The sequence below is a fragment of the Tamandua tetradactyla genome, chromosome 8 (assembly GCF_023851605.1).
Source record: "Tamandua tetradactyla isolate mTamTet1 chromosome 8, mTamTet1.pri, whole genome shotgun sequence".
NCBI lineage: Eukaryota > Metazoa > Chordata > Mammalia > Pilosa > Myrmecophagidae > Tamandua > Tamandua tetradactyla.
This window is the reverse complement of record NC_135334.1, coordinates 98,044,372-98,066,282: the sequence shown is the minus strand read 5'-3', so window position 1 is coordinate 98,066,282 and position 21,911 is coordinate 98,044,372. Positions and strand designations below refer to the sequence as shown.

The 21,911-nt window shown below is 37.7% G+C and overlaps 1 protein-coding gene across 1 annotated transcript in view; it reads right to left on the bottom strand.

Moving 5' to 3' along the window:
- Positions 1 to 19,106: 19,106 nt before the first annotated feature.
- Positions 19,107 to 21,911, bottom strand: part of SLC17A6 (solute carrier family 17 member 6) — a 37,558-nt gene continuing 34,753 nt past the window's right edge. The window contains exons 9-12 of the mRNA XM_077112272.1: positions 21,350 to 21,482; positions 20,802 to 20,912; positions 20,222 to 20,349; positions 19,107 to 19,501 (exon numbers count right to left, since the gene is read on the bottom strand). Coding sequence (XP_076968387.1) covers positions 19,169 to 19,501; positions 20,222 to 20,349; positions 20,802 to 20,912; positions 21,350 to 21,482 — 705 coding nt within the window. The 3' untranslated portion in view covers positions 19,107 to 19,168. The remainder of the gene's footprint in view (positions 19,502 to 20,221; positions 20,350 to 20,801; positions 20,913 to 21,349; positions 21,483 to 21,911) is intronic.

The following is a 21,911-nucleotide window of genomic DNA, read 5'->3' as shown; positions in this document are numbered from 1 at the left end:
ACTGAGTTTCCAGGTCTGGCTAATTAGAACAGCAGTGTGGTTATTTCAGGGAAAGGAGAGTCCCTGTGACTGTGGCTGAAATTTAGAAGAAAGCAAATCAGAGATGTAGAAAGACAGATTCGTAGTAGCAACAACGTTTGAATGATTGGATAAATCAATTCTTGAAACCCATATACCAATGGATTTTTAACTTTTATATTAGCCAAGCTGGTTTAGGTTTCTGTTTCTTTCAATGAAGAGTACTAACAAATAATAGGTATTGAGACATGGGAAATGTTCCTATTTTATCAGTTCAAGTATATACCACCCCAGGAAAAGAAAACAAATTGATATCTAGGAGAAAAACAGAACATATCAAAAATGGAAGGAAACATTCATGTTTAGCAACTCAGTAAAACTGGAAGTATAAAGCAAAAGAGGAATAAAATAATGAAGAGAGTCCAAAGCAAATCTGTTGTAGCTTAGCTAATGTTGCAGAGCTGGTTTAGTAATTAATTCCAAGAATACTGAGCCTCTGTTAAGGTATCCTTTTAAGATAGGTGAGCTTCACAGGATGAAACAGGAGTATTCCTAACATGTCAAAATAGCCATTCTATACATTTTTGCAAGAATCAGATCTTATGTCTCAGATTACATGTTTTAACAGGATGTTCAAACTCAACTTGAGTGGAGATTTGATGTGGACTTGGCAAGGGCAGCTACAAAATGCCCAGGGAAAAGATGTAGAAAATCAAAATGGATTCTTCATTACCATCATCTTGGTTTGGGGCTTTGGGAAGGGTTTTCCTCTTATATAGATTACTAGATGAAAGGGAAATAAATGATAATTTACATTTAAATTTTGGTTGATACTTCTTAGTTTGTTGAACCCTTGATAAGACTGGGAGAAGCTGGAGAAATTGTCGAAACACAAGAGGTGGGAACTTAACTATGACTTCATGGTAGACGTTTCTTAGTTCTTGGAAAACCACACAAATGGGTCATTTACTTGTACAACTGTTTGGTAGAGACTATGATCAGAAATGGAGGTGTCTGAGAAACTGTTGGATTTAAGGTGCAAAACTGCTTGAGGTGCTAATTTGAATGTTTGTCGATGTTGGGCAGAGAAGCACCTCTGAATACTGTGTTTCCTTCACAGAAAGTTTATTTTCCAAGTATGGATTTAGAATGGTGTGCCTCCAAATATAATTTATCTTGCAGAGTTACATATGCTCTCTTTTGACTACTTTGTCACAAGAGAAACACTTATCAAGGTCACAGATACTCTCCCTGTTGCAAAATCCAAGCATTAATTTCTATCCTCCTTTAAATAACTTGCAGCAGTATTTGACACTGTGGTCCCCACTTCCTTCCTGAAATACATTTCGGAATTCTGCCACAATTAAAGTGCCTTGGATTGCAAGTTATATAAACATTACTAACTTTGGCTTGAAAAGTAAAAGGGATTTATTGACTTATGCAAATATGAAAAGTTCAGAGGTGATGTGTAATGGATTCAGGTTCAGTTTGGTCCAGGCTCTGTCTCCATTTCAACACAGCTCTTTTGTTCTGCCCTTCTTCAAAAGTCTGCTTCATTCTTAGATGTGTTCTTTATGATTATAAAATAGCTAGCTGCCCGTCACAGTTAGGGCTAATTGCTTCCTCATTTGCAACCGAGAAGAAAAAAAAGAGGTTTTTTTTCAACTATGGAAAAATAAAATCCTGGGCTTCCTATTAATTGGAACAGCCTCATATGGAAATGTAGTCAAGAGAATACAATACTGACTTAAGCCAGGGTTGCCTAAACCCAGTACAACAGGTTCACACTAATCAGAAGCCTCTCTGAAGATGGGATGGAGTCAATCCCAACCGAACTCCAGAGTTGCTGCACCAAGAATAAGAGGTAAAATGGGTGAGGGCTAGTCAATTTCAAGGCCCATCATAACTGTGGAAAAAACCACAGCTTTGTTTTTCTTGTTTTTCTGTGCATCTTGTTATCCTTCATGACTGCCTCTCCTTTACCCCACATGTAAATGTCGGGTGCTCCAGAGCTCGACGCTTGACCCTCTTCTCTATACTCTATATTCTCTCCCAATCTGATCTCACTCTCTCTCATGACTTTTAATAATATCTATTGGTAAATGACTCAAATTTATTTCTCTAAGCCTCACCTCACCCTTGAGCACTAGACTTATTTATCCAACTTTTTATTCACCACCTTAGTTTAGTTGCCAGGGCTGCTATGACAAAGTCCACATGACGGGGGGCTTAAACAGCAAGCATTTGTTGTCTCACTGTTTGAAAGAGGCTAGAAGTCCAAAATCAAGATATCAGCAAGCCCTTTCCTCTTCCTGGTGATAGCAGACCTACATCACTTGACCATTTCTTTCATCTATGGCTTCTGACTTCAGACTTCTACTTCTTCTGACAACTGCATCCACATTTTCTTTCTTTATAAGGTGCCTAGTCATATGGGTTAAGGCCCACGCTGATTCACTTTGGCTTTATCCAAAATAAGATCTTGGAAGATGCTATTCACAAATGAGACCACACCTTAGCCAGTAGCATCTTCAAAGATTCTATTTACAAATGGAGTCACACCCACAGAAATGCAGATTAAGACTTAAACAGGTTTTGGGGGAGGTGTGTGATTCCATCTTCAACACCCATGCCCTTAAAGATCTGCTAGATATCTCATATTTAGCAGGCACAAAATGAAATCATTCGTTTCTCTAATTTAAACTTACTCTTTCTCCTGCCCACTCTATTTTATTTATTAGTACCAGCAGCAACCCAAATGTCAAAAGTTCTAGTGATCATCCCTGATTCCTCTTTTTCCCTCATGCTACAATCCAATCCACAAGAAAACCTGACAGTATTTCCTTCATAATGTTTCATATTTGGGGCCATGTCTCATCTTTTCTACAGCTACTGTTCTAGTCCAAGCCCCATTATCCATCAACTGGACACTGCAGTAGCCTAACTGGTCTCATTGCCTCTAGTTTTGCATCCCCTAAAATCGGTCCTCTGCAAGGGACCCTTCAGGTGGGATTTATTGACTTATGCAAATATGAAAAGTTCAGAGGTGATGTGTAATGGATTCAGGTTCAGTTTGGTCCAGGCTCTGTCTCCATTTCAACACAGCTCTTTTGTTCTGCCCTTCTTCAAAAGTCTGCTTCATTCTTAGATGTGTTCTTTATGATTATAAAATAGCTAGCTGCCCGTCACAGTTAGGGCTAATTGCTTCCTCATTTGCAACCGAGAAGAAAAGAATAGAGGTTTTTTTCAACTATGGAAAAATAAAATCCTGGGCTTCCTATTGACTGGAACAGCCTCAAATGGAAATGTAGTCAAGAGAATACAATACTGACTTAAGCCAGGGTTGCCTAAACCCAGTACAACAGGTTCACACTAATCCCAAGCCTCTCTGAAGATGGGATGGAGTCAATCCCAACTGAACTCCAGATTGTGTCATTGCCTTCTAAAATTTTATAATGGCTGTCCTCACACTTAGAAAAAAAATCTGCATAGGTCTTTATTACCCACTGTTATGGATTGAATTATGACCCCCACAAAGATTTTTCAAGTTCTAACCCCCAACCCTGTGGATGTGAAACCATTTGCAAATAGGATCTTTGAAGATCTTATTAATTAAGGTGATCACAAATGGAATCAGTTTGGGCCTTACTCTAATATGACTGGAGTCCTTATAAGCAGAGGAAATCTGGGCATACCAGAAGGAGACAGGGAAAGAGAAAGCCATGTGGCAGAAACAGAAACTAAGTTTTGGGTTGCCTGCAAGTAACCACTAGAACTCTACAAACTTCAGAGAAAGTTTGCAGACACCTCAATTTTGGACTTCTAGCTTCCCAAACTATGAGAAAATAAATTCTTTTGTTTCTTCCAGTTAGTCTGTGTTTTTTTTTAATTATTATTTTTTATTATTATTATTTTTTATTGTTACAGCAGCCCTGGCAAAACTAAGACACTATCTACTTCTTCAATTACATTTCATCTCATGTGTCCACATCTTCCACTGAGTGAGCAGCTATATCCCCCTGAGCTCTAGAAGTATTAACCAAGCTCATTCCCAGGCCAGGGAGGGACACTTGCCAACACTTTCTCCAGATATTTGCACAAATGGCTCTTCTTATCTTCCCAGTCCCACATCAAATATCACCTCCTTTCATAGATATTGTTGGTACACCAGCCATATCTCCTTTGCTGTGCTGGTGCACCTGTTCCCCAGTGGACAGGAGCAGTGGTTATTAACAGCTCACAGCTAACATCTTTTTCAAAGAATTGCCCTTAGGTGCCTTGCCTAAGAGTTGTGTCCCAACCCCATCATTCCTGCTCCCCCCACCACCACGGGACAGCCTGCAGCCAAAGACCAACTGACAGAGGGATACAAAAGACCAGCCTTCTTGTCTAAAGGTGGGACCAACTCAAGTGCTATTCATCCTCTTGAGCTCCTAGGATGAAGGGAGCGTCTAATTGAGGCCACATGCCTACTTAACATTCTTCCCCTGCCCTCCCTTTATCCCCTAGTGTCCTTTCTCCTGAGAGCAAACTTGCAGCAAAGAATCTCCATCTCAGCTTCTGTATCTAAGAAACCCTACTTAAGCTTCTTCCTCACAGAGGTTTTCTTGACAACCCAATCTATGGTAGAGCCCAAGTCCCCACTGGCCTTCTCTACTGTACCACTTTCCCTTATTTGTGCCCTAACACATAGCATTCTGAAATTATATTTCTTTATTTGCTTTTTAAAAAATCTTTCTCTGAGATAAGTAATTAACTGCATCACACGAACAGTTGGAACTATACTTGCCAATATGTGGTCATAGAGAAAATACTTGTTGAATGAATAAATGCAAACCTCAAACTTAGAGGCAAGGGAAATGCATTCTTACTTGGGACTTCAATCCCCTGAGAGTAGCCTCAGAGGTGGGTAGATGTTTTTGAGCATAGCTGCAGTTGGAGAGGAAAAGCCAGTGCAAGGCAGGTGGTTATCTTTAGAGCTTGCCAGGAAATTAGCCCTGTTAATGAATGCACAGCATCCTACAGAAATGCCTGAGGAAGGTCCAAGACATAGAGCCTCTAAAACTGCAGGCCCAGAGGTTTCAAATTGTGAGACTGAGAGCCAGTTAGCCTGGAGACGTTTTGTGCCACTTGCATTGCTTTTTAGGTTGCCATTATATTTGCCAACATTTAAAAAAAAATGTTAGATGTCACAGCAATATCTGGATTTTCAGACTGTCTTGAAAAACTGGCGTCATTCCCATAAGGCAGCCACCTTCTGGAATTGAGTAGTTACTGCCCCCTTCAGGCTGGGCATGAGTTTTTCCATGTCACCACATCCCAACTAGCCTTCCTCTTTCAGTTGCATAATACGCTTGGTACCTGCAGGTCTTAAAGTTTGTAACCTCCATATGGGCCATTGGAACATCTCTGTACTGGAATCTTCTACAATCCTGGATCCTTTCTTTGATATATATTTGTTAAAAATGTCAGCTTTATCCTCAACGCTGCTGTGAATAATTAAAGGTAGAATTAGAATGCTAAAGGGTAGCCCCATACATTTGAGCAACTGTGCCCCTCCAGTGCCATCAGGGGCTGAGTCCCAGGCAGAACTCTGCATGCCAAACAATGTTCCCTGGCAAGAGGCAGCCTCGACCTGAAGAAAGGGGAGTCCCTTTCAAAACTCATCTTCTTTGTAATTTATTGGCAAGGGTAGATCATAAGTGGGAGAAGTATTAATACCCTTCAACAAGCGTGGTAGTAGCAGAAACATTCTCAAGAGATGGAAGCATTTATTAGTAGCACAGACACAAGCTTGGGGTGGATCAGCTCTCTAGGGCACCAAATAGCAGACGTCTAGTCAGAGACTCAGCTGGATATGGCAACCCAAGGGAAGGTCCCCAAAATGGAAGCTTGATACAGAGTTAGGAGTAGACTTCACTTTTAACTGCTATGTGACCTTATTAGAACTCAGAAGCAGAGCAATCCAGAATGATTCTGCTTTATTTGATTTTCAGGTAACTTTTCAGAGTTGCACATTCTCTGCAGATATCACATTGATATATATATAAAGTTGCTGATTTTAAAAAAAAAAAAAAGACCACATTACTCCAGATAATAGTTCTGTCTTCAGCAGTGACTGATGTTCAAATTTTATGGACTAGCTCTATTGAATTTTCAGATTGCTGTTAAGTATAGACTAAGACACAAACTGCCATGTGGTAGAAATCAGGCTGTTGAGTGATTTGGGATGCCAGTCACACAGCCAAGTACACTTGTTTCCTGTCCCTGTCTCCTGTGCGCATTTTATTTCTTGCCCTTTTAGATAGGGCTTCTGCCATTTGATCCTTGAGGGGACCAACAACGTGTCTTGTCAGACCAACTCCTTGTCAGCAGAATGGCAATGCGACATCCCTTTGATGTCTTCCTCACAGTCCAGAATGTGTGTTCATTTTTCCTGTTGCTGCCTTGTTAGTGGTGAGATCAGGAGAGCACGTTCCTGCATTTCTTGGAGAAAATGCTGGGAAACAAATGTTCACACTAAGGCAAATGTAACAGTATTTTTCAAGATCCTTTTTCCCTATAAGAAAAGACTGAAATAAAGGAAAAACCACTAAAGGAGAAACTTATAACTAAAAAAGATCTTAAAACCTGTTCTCAGCCTTAAGGTCTCCTAATACCTGAGGGGAATACCATTCCCCTCCACTCAATTAGTAGTTTATTAGATGGGAGGTGCAATTTGGGACAGTATCAGAAAATATGAAGAGCAAATATGCCCCCACCCTTCAATGAGTTAGCTGGAAAGCACAAGTAAAAACACAAATAATAAAGTAATAACATATCAGGGCTACATGGAAATAAAAGTTACATGCTGTCAGTAAGCAGTGAAAAGCATGGTATATGACCCTTCTATGCCCATTCCTTTCCTTCTTAGTGTCACCTTTCTCCCCATCCCTTCTGATGGTTTGCATGCAGTCATGTGCCTGCTCATGTTCCCTTCACCCTAAGGGTGTCTCCACTGAGCCCACCCTTCCTAGAGAGCAGCTCTGTTTTAGTTTGTTTAAGCTGCTAGAATGTGATATACCAGAAATGAAATGGCTTATAAAAAGGGAATTAATCAAGTTGCAAGTTTACAGTTCTAAGGCTATAAAAATGTCCAAACTAAGTCATCCAGAGAAAGATACCTTGGTTCAAGAAAGGCTGATGGGTCTGGAGCACCTCTGTCAGCTGGGGTCTCTGGCTTCTTGTTTCAAAGGACTTCCCTGGGGATATTTTCCTTCTGCATCTGCAAGGGTCTCTGCCTATGTGGGCTCTGTTAGCACTGAATCTTTTTCAAAATGGTTCCCTCTTAAAGGGCTCCAGTTAGTGACCCCACCTTGAACGTGTGGAAACACACTGTTCCATGGAAACTACCTAATCAAAAGGTGCCATCCACAATGGGGTGGATCACATCTCCACGGAAACAATAAAAATGATCCCACCCAGAAATATTGAATGCGGATTAAAGAACATAGCTTTTCTGGAGTGCACAATAGTTTCAAACTGGCACAAGCTTTTTTCCAAATACCACCCCTCTGATATCACTTGGGTCTGGCCCATCTCAAAACAAGAACTGTGGTATATCTGAATTAGCACTATTTCTTGGTTCTAAACCCAAACTTGATAGATAGAAGACTCTTCCTAAGTCTCCCTTCTCCATTTTACCTCACAATATGATGAAAATCAAGTAAATGAGAAAGTTCGGATGCATTTTGAAACCTGTACTATATCATAAAATATTCTTAGTTACTGATGGCATAATAGTTTTGCATCCAGTTAAATAGTTCCCTTCTACTAGAAGCTTATGGAAGACCTACTATCTTCACTAAATCCCTACATTTGTTTGGCACTTTATAAAAATTTACAAAGCTTTTAAAAAAAATCATCTCACTTAATATTTTTTAATTAGTGAGTTATACATTGACATACACATTCTGCAGATGAAAATATGAGGCTTAGAGAATTTAAGTGGTTTGTGCACAAACGGCTAGCAGTATGATGTGAAGCCAAGTCCACTGGTTTTCCCATTACACTAGGCAACCCCTAGTGAAGAGGGTATTTGAAATCAGCCACCACTTTATATGGTTCTTAATACAAGCAAGCATACAGTTCATCATTACTGATCTTCAAGTGACATTCTTACATGGAAAGTCCTCAGGTAATTCATCAACTTTCATTTCTATTTCTAGGCACATGATACAGAATCATGCTCTGTCAAGAAATGAAGAAAAGAAAGAAAGAAATTGAATAAAGAAAAGCACAGAAGAATGATGATTTTGTATTCATAAGCTTAAATTGACTCTTCCACTAAGAAGAGTCTATTGTTCTTTGGGTTGAATTCATTTATTTTCTTGAAGAGAGAAACTGACTTGAGGATACCTCTGGCATAAATATGCCCCTGGATATGAGAGGGGAAAATAAAGTAAAAACTGAGACACTTCCTTTTCTCCTTGTGAAGATCCTTAATGCGTCAGACAGGATTTCTAAAGAGAAGAAAGAGAGAGAGAGATAAGAACAGTTATATGCACGTGGTAGATATTGTGCATGGTTCTCTTGGTCTAGAATATTTGTAGAGGTCAGGAACAAGTGAGTTACTCTGACTTCAAATTGCACCATGAGATGCAGAAATTGTGAATCATGCATTTGTCAACCCCTTTTGATTGTTCACATCCTGCTTTTGGTTTTGAGTTGCGAGTGGGTAGATATGGAAGAAACATACAGCAAGCTTTTGCCTTCAGCTGGAAAGACACCACAGTCACAGGCACACAATCCTCCCACTCTGTGACTCCCTTGGTGCTCTCATGCAGAACCTGCTTCCAGTCTCTCCCCACTCCCATGCATTATCAATAAGCTAGATCTGATCATCTCAGATTTCCACTTTTAAAAGTTCTTCAATTATTTGATAATTCTGAACATCCTAGTGTGGCATCAAAGGTGCTGTGCAGCTACTTTAACTGCCCTACTCAGCCTGATATCTGTTCCTAAGAACATTTGATACTCTGACCACAGCACTCAGCTAACTCCTCTCCAAATACCCAATGGTTGACACATTTCCATGACTTGCTAATGTTTGGCCTCTGCGTCTATGCCTTTCTTCCCCTTATATGGTAAACAAACATCTATTCCTCTTTCAAAGTTTGGCTCAGCATCATCAATGTTTCTTTGACCTCCCTTTTTTTTCAAAAGAATTCCATTAATGGCAAGCATAATAGTACTCTGTTTACTCCAGAATCTGCCATACATATCAAATATGACCATTCTTTCTTCCATTCACTCAATAATATTTTTGAACTCTTAATTAATTCCAGGCTCTGGATATGGCATGGAGAACAAGATACATGGTTCTTTCCTCTCATGGCATTTAAAGTTTAGCAAGAGAATTAGATGTTAAATACCTAAACATACATAAATGCTTACCAGCAAATTATGAACAATGGTATGTAAAAGTTCTCTGAACCTGTAAAGGGGTGTGCCTTTGTAATAAATGATTCAGCATATGAATGTTGACATGTGGAATTTGCCATCCAAATGGGAGATTCTGAACAAGAAATTTCCTTCTCTTTGTTTTGATGACATTCTATTCCCATCTCTGATTATCTGTCCATCTTCTCCACTAAACTGTGAGTTTATCAACGACAGAGATCATGCCTCATATATTTTTGTATAGTCAGAGTGTAGTAATGGGCCAGCACACGGTTCAACAGATGTGGAATGAAGAAATAAATGGGCAAATATTGTAGTTCTTGAAAAATGTTTTAGTGTGCTAGACTGAAGTGTAGCTGATTAGAATTTAAACATATTGAACAAGTTACTCTATATGTATACTTACTAGTATTTGGGTAGTGCTAATGCTCAAATAATTAAAATAATTACTTACCAAGCTCTTTCCCACACTGGGGTCTCTACAATGCTATTTCCTCTGAGGCACTCTTCTATCACTCTCTGCCACACTAATTCATATTCATTTTTGAGGTCTCATGTTGAATGTCACATCCCTGAGAAACTGTTCCTCAACTCAAAGACCAGGTAATTTCCCCAATTGAAACTTCCTATTGTATCTATGCTTCTCTTTTATAGCTTCCATCAAAATTGTAACAGATTTTTCTATTCATTTCTTTTCTATTATCCCACTATATTCAGAACTCTATGAAGGTGAGACCCATTTAGTCTTTCTCCCCATGTATTCCAGCACTTGTCACATAATAGATTCTCAATAAATATTTGTTGCTTAACAAGTTAGCTTCTTGAATGTCCTCTCCAGATGCAATCCACGTCTTTGTACTCTTACTATACAGTATATATTATTTTATATTTTTATAAATACATATTTATATTTTATATATATAGCATTTTATATTTTTATAAATATATATTTATATTTTATATAATAGCAGTGTGTAGTGCCTATTGTACTGTACTTCCTTTTTGTCATATAAAAATCACTAAATATAAGTTGAAAAATAATTTAGGTAACCATTCTAGGTAATTTAACGTGGTCAAAATAAAAATATTTAGGGATGTTTCCCAATGTATTCATTACATTACATTTTCAATGTAATGAATTTGACATTGAAGTCATACTTGAGGATTTACTTAGCATCATGGGAAAAGGAGAAAGAGAAACTACCTTTGTTAAATATCTATTAATACGAAGGGTGCTATGTTAAACATTTTACATATATTATTTGATTTAACCATCAAATCCAACTACAAATCATATTTAGAGGCCATGAACTGTAGCGCTAGTTTAAAATCTAGAACCAGAATGTTTGCATTCACATCTGACTTCACCCCCTATTAGCTGTGTGACTTTGGATAAGTTACTTAACTTCTCTATACCTAAATTTCCTCATTTACATAAAGAAGCTTAAAATATTATCTGCCCCACAGGATTATTTTGAAGATTAATTGATTTGATATGTATAAACTCTGAGAACAGCGGCTGGCATTTCATAAACCCTATATAAATAATCATATTATTATTATTATTATTACTATTATACTATTCTTATTACTATTATATTATTCTTCCACATCCTCCTTTAAAACAAAATCAATGCCAAATAACATCTATACAAACAAAGAGTAAAAGAAAACAAATTCAAATACAAAAGAGAGGTAAAAACAACAATTACGGCAAAAAAAAAATGTGTGTTTGAGAATTTTTAGACTATGGGAGAAAGAAAGAAGCATGAGGGGCTCCATGTCCTTTCATATCTAAGCATCACTAATGCATCAGGAAAAGTATTCCTCAGACTCTCAAGATCACAAAAATCTTTACCTCATGCCTGTCAGTGAAAGTAATAAAACATATCCTCAGAAGTGATTTAACAAAAATGGAAGGGTTTTTTTTCTTTCTTTTCATTCTGTGAAAGCTGAGGGTTTCGTTCAATAAAGCTACTGAATTTATGAGGGTGATGAGTGGTATGTTCAAACTATATAGCTTTTTGGGTGTCTGACTGCCTTAAGAGGAAAGCTTGGAGAAGCTTAAGCATTTTAATGGACTGAATAGCATTAGATCACCCTCCTCAGAAAAAGTATTGTAGACAGCAAGCCAATGAAAGTATGGTTTGAGGTCTTGCATGAGGACCCAGAGAGAGAGAAAAGCAAAAATCATGCAATTTTTATCATTATATAAATAAAGAATTACATGTTAGTAGTTACTGTGATTAAAACTCAGGGAGGCAGCATATAAACAAAGGAAAAGATGGAAAGAGAAAATACATAATTCATGGGAAAAGCAGGAGAGAAACACAAGCAGAAAAAGCAATTTGAAGGAGAAATGGGAAATGCGTTTATAACTTCAGACCACTTCCCCTTCTGCAGGGACTCAGGTCCTGGAGATAATAGATGCTTATCCCTCCTCACTGCGGAAACTCCATACAGCCTGGGGGTATCTGAGGGTGAGAAAATCTTCCTCACCTGAAACAAAACAAGCAGACAAACAAACACGTAAATAAATCATCGACATGGGGAGCATCTTGAAGACTGCCCCCTTTGGGAGTTTTTGGGTTAAGAAAAATCCTTTCTTGCTTAAGTTAGAGAAACCCCATGTCCGGGAGCCTTCTCTCTAGGTAACCTCTGCAGGGTCTGACCGCGCAGCGGGGGGCACTGCAAACACCTCAGGGAGTGGACTGGAATTCAGATTCCACAAAATCAGGATTGGGTTGGCCTTCTCACCACTGTACCTCAGTGCCTCGCACGGCCTTTTATTAAGTGAACTAGTAAATGAATCCCCAGAAAGCCAAATGCCAGTCGTGCCACTCCCATAGCTAAACGCGGGAAGAATAAACCAGAGATGGTGACTTGAATATTCATGTGATTGCAGAGGTTAAAGGTGTGGATATGGGCTTCTGTCCAGGAGGCTAAGTTGACCTTCTGGATGAGAAGTGCAGCCAGGGCCAGGAGGAAAGAGGCAGTGGAATCGCCACAAGGGGCCTGAGGTGTCAGGTGGTATGCGGTCCATGGAAGAAGTCTCCGTGCAAACACAGGTGGCTGGGTTCACCTGCAATTTCATGCTGGACAAGCCTGAGCCTCTGAAAACCAAGGGTGTGCTCTTCTTGTTAGCTGCCTGCAGTTTTCCACCCCCATACCTGAAGGACAGCATGTGGTGCCCCACATGTGTTCAGAGGAACAAGGTCTTAATGAAAAGCCTTTGATGAGAATGCAATATCAACAAAAGGGCTCCTCCGTGATTGCAATTAATGATGGACCTGGTGCACAATCGGCTCTATGGTGCCACGGACCCCTGAGCATGGGTCTCACCACGTTCTCCATGTTTCCTGCTTACAGGGCACACAGACTGGTAATGTTGCAGATTTTTACCCTCAGGTCCCAACAGTGCCTGCTCTTTTGTGGATTGGAATATGAGAAAACACTTTGCAAATTACTATTCCTTCTAGTTTAATAGATGAAAAAGTTGTCTATGCTCCCAAATATCTCCCCTCCGAAACAGAACTGACTAAAACAGCTCTTTTCAGTGGAACCTTCTTCGGTAGAGCATTGTGGAGTTGGGTGAAGGGATAACAGAAATTTCCTGGGGTACTGGACTTCCTGACGCAGAATACTGACTGCTTTGGGAAATGCTCCTTTTTAATTGTAAGGTTAGTGATTTCCAACTGTTGAATATTTAAAGCTGATAGGAAAGCTATTATTGCCCCCTCCCTGCCAAAAACATGATTCTTAATAGACAAAATAGCATTTTTCAAAAAAGTTATTCTTTAAGCTTCTGTGATTTGGCTCTGGGATCAAAACTGTCCTCCCCTAGTCTTTATATATTGAATTAGAAATGTACATATAAAATAATTCATCTGGCGGGCAATGGTGGCTCAGTGGCATTGTTCTCACCTGCCTTGCCAGATGCCAGTGTTCATTTCCCAAAGCCTGTCCATGCAAAAAAAAATATGTAAAATAATAGTAATAATTCATCACTCATTGTATTTAGTAGGCCATGGTCATTGCATGCAAATTATTAATGTTCATAGCTCAAAGAAGTGTTAAAGCAAAATGCATGATTTTTTCTTATCATGATTCACTTTTTTTATGTACTAACCAAATTTATTGTCATGCGAATTTTGGGAACAATCTGATGCTTTTCATTTGTCCTGTGATTTTATATGGCAGTTTCCCATGTTTTATTATTATAAGTTGGGGAGGTTTATTTTTGTTTTATGCCAATGACGACATAAAGTGGAGGGGGGGGGGCATGGTGGCTCAGCAGGCAGAGATCTTGCCTGCCATGCCAGAGACCTGGGTTCAATTCCTGGTGCCCGCCCATGTAAAAAATATTAAAATAATACAGTGGAAGAAGTGGTGGAGTTGGAAAGTTTGTAGCCATCATTTTATACACTGGCTTGGGCAAGAAGCCTCAATAATGTTAAAACTAGAGAACAAGGTTTGTTGAGGGTCAGGATATTTTCACAGTGTATTCTCACAAATTGCTCATTAGCCATCAGAGAAAAAAGAAAAGCAGGCAAGGAGGTTAAAAGGGCTGATATGACCTGAATCCATGTATCACCCACCTAACTAGGCCATCAAGAGGTACAAGGTACTAAATTTTTCTGTCTAAATTTCCCCATTTGTAAAAAGATGCACAGATATTACAGGACTGATGTGAAGGTTAAATGAATCAAAACACAACTGAGTGACATCTTAGTTCTTGTGTTGTAGTCTGCCAAAGCTGACAGAATGCAACACACCAGAGATGGATTGACTTTTAATAAGGGGATTTGTTTGGTTAAAAATATAGTTCTTCAGAGGAAAGTCAGCTAACTTTCACCTGAGGTTCTCTGTTAGATGGGAAGGCACAGGGCGATGACGGCTGGCTTCTCTCCTGGCTTCTGGGTTCCAAAGGCTTTCTCTGGGGTGAGTCTTTTCTGCCTCTCCATATGTCTGAGCTGAGCTGCTTGGGCTATGCTGTGTTGAGCGCCCTTCTGACCTCTCTCTTTTAAGCCTCCAGCTAATTAAATTAAACCTCACTCATTGTGGAAGGCACTCCCCTTAGCTGACCGCAGGTGTAATCAGTCACAGATGAATTTCACATGCTGATGATTTAAGTCCACAGCAACAGAACAATGGGGCATTGTCACCTGGACAAGCTGACACCTGAACCTCACTACCACATCTTGCATCTATGCAATATGACTAATTTCAATACGAACTTTTGAAGGGGTTTTGTGAGGATAAATAGTTAATTTATTTGAAATAGTACTGGGTATGGCACATACTATGTTGTTTAAATGTTATCAGTATTCCTTGGCATGTAGTGAGGATGCCATAGATGTTAACATGGTATAAAAAAGGGAATGTGTATTATATATATATATATAGGTGTGTGAGATCTCAAAGTATTAATAAATCATTATGGACCCATTTTTACAAAAAGAAAAAAAAGTGGGTATATGTGCCATGCATTTGTGTATTTTCCAAAAGATCCACACGAGCAGAAAGATAAAGGGAGAGGGGTGCAAAGATGAACATACAAGAATATTTGTAACACCAGTGTTCATAGTAGCTAAAGATTGGAAATGACTAACATGTTCATAAATAAGGTGTGGGTTAAATAAGTAGGTTATGACATAGTTCATTATATGCAATAGAATATTAGCTACAGAGAGTTTATCATTCAGAAAGGAAAATGAACATGATATAATGTAAATGGAAAAAGTGGATTGCAAAATTAGATCAAGGAAGATTTGAAATTTGTAAATCACAAAATATATGTGAGTTTTATGTGTATTTTTCATAGAAAGTTTCTAACAATATTAAAAGTGCTTATCTTTGGAAAGCAGGATTATTGCTTACCTTTGTTCTCTCTTTTGTTAAAAATACTATTCTTGACCTAATGAAGCTTTCCTCTTTCTCCTCCCATAAGCAAATATTATGTTTATAATTAGAAGAGCAATAAAAGGATTTAAAAATAAAAGGAAAATGCTACTTGCTGTGACAAGATCAGTATTCTAGTTCCAGCCCTGCCTGGGGAAACTTTAGGGAGGTAATTTTACTCTGTTAGTCCCAGACATTTTACTTGGAAAAAGAAATACTGATAACGATACATGGCCTTCTCTTTTATAAGGCAGATGGGAGGATAAAATAGGGTAATGCATGGGAAATCATATTGCAAATTACAAAATACTAGATATACATAAAGATCCAGATGGGAATAAGCATTAGGATGAGAAGGTGGAAAATGAGAAAGGAAAAGAGAGGAGGGGAAGGAGAAGATGACTTTGTATGATCACGATAAGAGGAAATGAATGTGGCCAGTGGAAATACTTAGAGACATCATTAGAACAATTTTCTTACAGGAAATGTGAACGTGCAGGTTATGGAATTTTGGAAATCATGAATATTCAAGTGAAGACATTTTCATTCCTGTCATTGAGTTATGCAGAGATGATATATGATTTTTTAATACTTTGGCTGGGTCTCAGACTAGTGTTTCTTTATGCAGAGGGTTCTTGGAAGAGAAAACGTGTTCCCTCACCTCCCACCTTCCACACATTCTGTGGGTACAGTCGTGTGGGTGGGGCAGTGGCCAAAGCAATAAATAAATTAAATCCACTTAATTACTTCCTTAAATGAAAACTCTGATTTAAAAAGAATAAACAGCAAAGGCACAGCTAATCATAATAGTTCCAAATCCATAGCATTCTCTCTGTGTTCCCACAAGCAGGTCCATTCTCCTTATTGATCTCCAGTGTCTTCATTTGTTAAATAAGGGAAATCAAATGATCATATCATGAATCCTTTTCAGCCACTAAATTCTATCAGTTTCAGATTCTAAGGCTACTATGGTAGTTAGAGTCAGGTGTCAATTGGCCAGGTGAAGGTGCCTAGTTCCATTGCTGTGGACATGAGCCAATGGCATGTGAGCCTCATCTGTTGCTGATTACATCTGCAGTCAGCTAGGAGGCGTGCCTGCTGCAATGAATGATGTTTGATTTAATTGGCTGATGCTTAAATGAGAGCACTTAAGGTAGCACAGCCCAAGCAGCTCAGCATACCTCATCTCAGCACTCGCAGCTCAGCCCAGGCCTTTGGAGATGCAGAAAGAAATCACCAAGGGAAAGTTGTTGGAACCCAGAGGCCTGGAGAGAAGGCCAGCAAAGATTGCCCTGTGCCTTCCCACTTAAGAAAGAACCTCAGTTGAAAGTTAGCTGCCTTTCATCTGAAGAACTATACAGTAACTAAATAAATCCTCTTTTATTGAAAGCCAATCCATCTCTGGTGTGTTGCATTCTGGCAGCTAGCAAACTAGAACAACTACCTAGTTATAACCTTCCCTTTCCATACATCTGTTAAATCCGAACTAAATGGTGCTCTTTTCAGCTACAAAGACATTTACTACCTTGATAAACTTTTCTCACTGCTTGATAGTTTGACTGAAACATATCTCATTACTCTATTTTCTCTTGGGAATGTTACTTCTCTGAGTTTCAGTTTCTTCACTTGTAAGCTGGGAGTAAAAAGATATTTTCTTGGGAGGGTAGGGTCCTTGTGGAATTCATAAGATGCTTTCATAAAATGATTAATTTGATGTTTCTCACTAAATTATTCTTTAAACAAAGCAGCAGTTGTGAGAAGACTATCAATGAAAACATGGAGTTTAACTTAGAGACATAATTCTTGATTTAAAACTCTTTCTGTGGAACCAATTCCCATGCAATCTAAAGAATACCCCATTCTTCCATTAAAAATTAAGTGGCTATAAGGGATGATATTTCAAAGCATAGATTTTGTGGGGGGCGGGGAGGGGGTTATACACCAGCTAAATTCACATTACAACTACACACTAAATGAAATAAACCCAGATTAATGTATTTTTTACAAAAGGATAAATAGAGCATTTTATTAACACTTTTTTGCAGCAACAAAATAACATTCCACATCTTTTCATTCAACACAATAAAAGCTATAATCACATTACATCACTTTGAGACAAAGCAAAAGATTTTTTTATTTTTCTTAAGGTCAGGAATGGTTTGCATTTTTTGAAACAAACTTTGTTTTATATTTGCAGTAGCAGGGCCTCCAGTCACTAGCACAATACAATGAACAGATCAAATATCCAGAAGAGACATTTAAAAACACCAATAATGTTTTGATTTGAATTGGGAAATGCATTGTTATCATTTTAGAACATTAAGAGGGCTGATGTTATCTCTTTAAGAAGAAAAAGTCATTTTAACCACCCAGACAGCTACTATAAGCAAAAATGAATATAATATGCAGACAGGAAATTTTACGCATTGCACTTATTGCTTGGTACACAAATGTTGCAATTCCTGTTTAGTTATATTAAGAAATAACAAGCAAATTGCCTCTTCCCCGTCTAAAATTCTATAACTCTATGAAAGTAGAAATTGCAGTCCCCTAACCCAACATTAGGTGTATGCTATTTTTGGTTTTGTGTGAAGATTGGTTCTTATGTTTCTGTGCATGGATATGCATAAGCTATACAGATACATAGATATAATTTTCATATAATTTATTGTCCTATGTATTTAAGACAAATATATTTTAAGTGGGCCTTTAAAATAATAAAAATTTTCTACTTACAATATCTCTATTAAGTTTATCTTTTCACACTATATATAGCTCTGTGGCACAAGTTTCATATACATTTGATTTTTAGGGAAGAAGGGTTTCTAAACAATTTTCTATATCCTGTATTGATATTGCATTTTAAGGGCTATATCTCCATAGCAAATAGCTTATTAGATTCTTAAAGGTGTATACATCATTTTTTCTAATGCAAGTTACAACCAGTAAAAAGTTGTAATAAAAAATACACTGAAGTCTATTTCATTTATATATTTTTTTTGCAAAAAAGTTATCTGATATGCTACATGAAAAGTCAGATTTTATTGAAATGTGACATGTTTCGTACTGTTTGGTAAATGAATGGAAGAACAGGAAGCATACCCCTCACTCTACAAGGTCTTTCACAGAAATAGGTGTTTGTGTCCAAGCATTTCATATAAAACACTGCCGGATATTCCATTCGAGGTCCAGCAAAATAGCCCACACTATGTAATCCCAGTAAGTATTCAATACAACTTGCTAGTTGCTAGCTCACAACATACTTCTCCAATTGAGAGATAACCCAATTTCATGCTTTACACATAATAAACGTTGCCAAATCTGATGCAGCAACAGGACAGTTTTACTCTTTGAAAAAAAAAACAAAGACAAAAACAAAAACAGGACTTCTGAGTGATATCTTGCAATACAGTGTAACAAATACATAAGTGCATTTTTCATGATCAAGTAGCTTTGGCTTCCTAACCTTTGTAGGATGGAATGTGCCAACTGCTTCAGTTGTGCTTTAGTAAATGGTGGTGAGTTTTAGCTCATATGAATCCAATGAGTAACTAGTTGCTTCTACAATTTTGATCAGTCAGCCTTTAAATCACAAACACAAGAATGGATGACCTCAATGGCAATGGTTTTTAATTTCACAACTGCTACAGATTGCACTTGATGGTAACTTCGTGGGTTTGTTTTGATTTCATTTTTACAGCAAGACTTTGTCAGGTTAATATGTTTACATGTTTACACCACACAGGTTTGTGTGCAATCACAATTAATTTAATCACAAATGCTAAAAATAATTCAGCCAGTAGCTTTGTTATGAATAATCATCCCGGTCCTTGTAGGTGTATGAGTCTTGTACTTCTTGTACAAATTCTTCTTTCTTTTCCCACCCATTGGGCCAACCTCCATTGGCCTGTGTTGTGGCACCATAGGACTTGGTGGTACCATAATTGATGTAATTTTGAGTTATGTCCCCTGTTTCTTCATCAAGTTCATCTTCATGGATAAATCCACATTTTTCTTCACTTGTTTCCTCAGGGTCTGCCCAGGGTTGCTTCTCTCCCGAGGCAAATATTGCATAAAATATGACTCCGCCATAATGGACTAGGGCAGCAATCAGGAAGACATACTGCCACTCCTCGCGTGACTGCAGTGACAAAAAGTGACACTGTGACAACCACCTTCCCATGGTTGAAAAGCTTAACAACGTCACTGAGTATTCCACTATCAAGCTTTTCATAAAAAATACCATCTTCAAGGGAAACATATGGTCTAATTAGACAAAGCAAATACTCTGATAGAAACTTTCTAAGATACTACGATTTCCATTATTTAAAATTTTTTAATCTAAAAGTTCTGAAATAAAATTCCAAATATATCTATAGTCTCCTTAATAAAATAAAAAGCTTGTATTCTTTATTTTCAGTTTCATTGATTTAATTATCTTTTTTCTCCCACAACCTTTGTTCCTTTTCCTTCAGGTAAAACTTTATTTTGAAACACTACACATAAGGACAAACAGCTCATAATAATACCCTTCCAGGGATAACTGTCAAGAAGTTACAAAATAAAGCTCAGAAGATCCCTGTTTGCTATTTCTAATAAGTAAGGAGTAAAAAGAGTATTTGCCTCTGCAGGGATATCAGTAAAGTTAAAAGGCATCGAGAAGCATATTGCTCATTGTCTGGGGAAGTGGGCTTCCTCAGAGTTCCTAAGGAGATATTTTCTTTTGAGCCTCAATTATCTTCTCTATTCATAAGTGTGGTGACTGGACCAGAAAGAGAATGCCAAACAGGACATTGGAACTCTTTTCCCAACCATGAGAGTGAATCTTCTACAACAGAACATCCGTTTTGCTCCATCTTACCTTATTCTTTGTCATTGCACCAACAATGATAGGGCAAACCATTCCTGACAATGTGCCCACACCATTCGAAATGCCCATTAAAATACTGGCATATCTTGGAGCAATATCCAAGTGGTTAACATTGAAACCTGAAATACACACAGAAGCTTTGACTCAGAGATTCATAAAGCTATAATAAATATCTATAGATTATTCTCTACTATACTCACCACAACTCTTTACAAGCTACTGGGTATGTAGCATGTACCAAAAAATTATATTTTGATGACAACTCAGGGATATTAAGGGAGTGGAATGAGATATTAATTCTCAATTGGTACTTAATATGTGATGCTCACTCTGCAGACAGGAGAAAATGTTCTCAATCTACTTTAAGCAAAAAAGAAAAAGAGTAAGCAGAGGAAAGAAGTAACAAGTTCAAATTATATTTTTAGATGTTTTATTATTTTTATTTTTCAGTGCAAATGTGTGGAGAAAAGTTTCCTAAAATCAAAATATCAAAGAGGAAAGTAGAAAATAGATATGTTGTCACAAGCTAAAATAAAAGAACGTCTAAGTGAAAAACAAAAAAATGTCTTACCAGATATAGCAAAGCCACTGAATCCCACTGCAAGTACCAAGAACGAAATAGCTACCCCTCTAGTATGAGAATAGCCGACAACCAAAAGCAGCGTTGCTTCCATGCCAAAACCTTCAGAAACAAACATATGGAAAGGAAACACTTCAGAAATTCATGCAAATTGTGTCAATGAACCAAAAGAGCTAAAAATGCTCATATGTACTGACCTAGCAATTCCACTTCAGGCAGTAAATTAAAACATACTACTAATAGTAATAATTTATGCATAGCGATGATTGCTGAAGCCTTAACTGTGGCAATAAACATCTAAAATAACCTCAAGTTTCACTGGTGGGAAGGACCAAGTTCGTTACAATACATGCAAATGACAGGTCATTACAGAGATCTTTAAAACTGGAGCCATGACTTTGAAGGAAGAAGGGAGAATGATTATAAATGAGCAATGAAGGCACAAATTTAACAGCACTAATTTAAGATGAGTAACAAAACGTTATTCACTTAAGTAGATGAGAACTAAAAACGAGTCCTTAATGCACTTATATACTCACCTCCACAATTCATGATCTTTCTCACTGTCGTAGTTGAAAGAATTTGCTTACTTCTTAGAAAATCTGCAATTTGTCCTCCGATAGGCACAATAATTGTCATAACTAAGTGTGGAACAGCAGAAAGCATGCCGACCTGATAAAAAACAAGAAGGGGAGAAATATATGTGACAAAAATGGTCTTGGTTTTCTGAATCCCTCATAAACTGGTCATGGACAAGCAAAGGAAAAAAAAAAAACTATGTCCAAATAATCACTCTTTGTAGAATAAGTAATAACTTCCACAGAATAAACAAAAAAAAAGCTGAGTAAATTTTATCCCTAGAAGAAAATACATATTTTTACCCTTATGAGTTAGTAAATTTTGAGTCTATGAATCAATCATTCTGAATCTCACCATAGAGTGATTTGTATTTGTGTTTATTTTATATCTTCACTCTTGCACAAATTCACCATTAATGAGACAATGGGGAGCAGAAATACACTCAACAAATTTTTAAGAGACTATTTTAAAATGCACTTTAAAATTTCATTAAAAAGCTAAAAATAATTGCATTTTAAATAT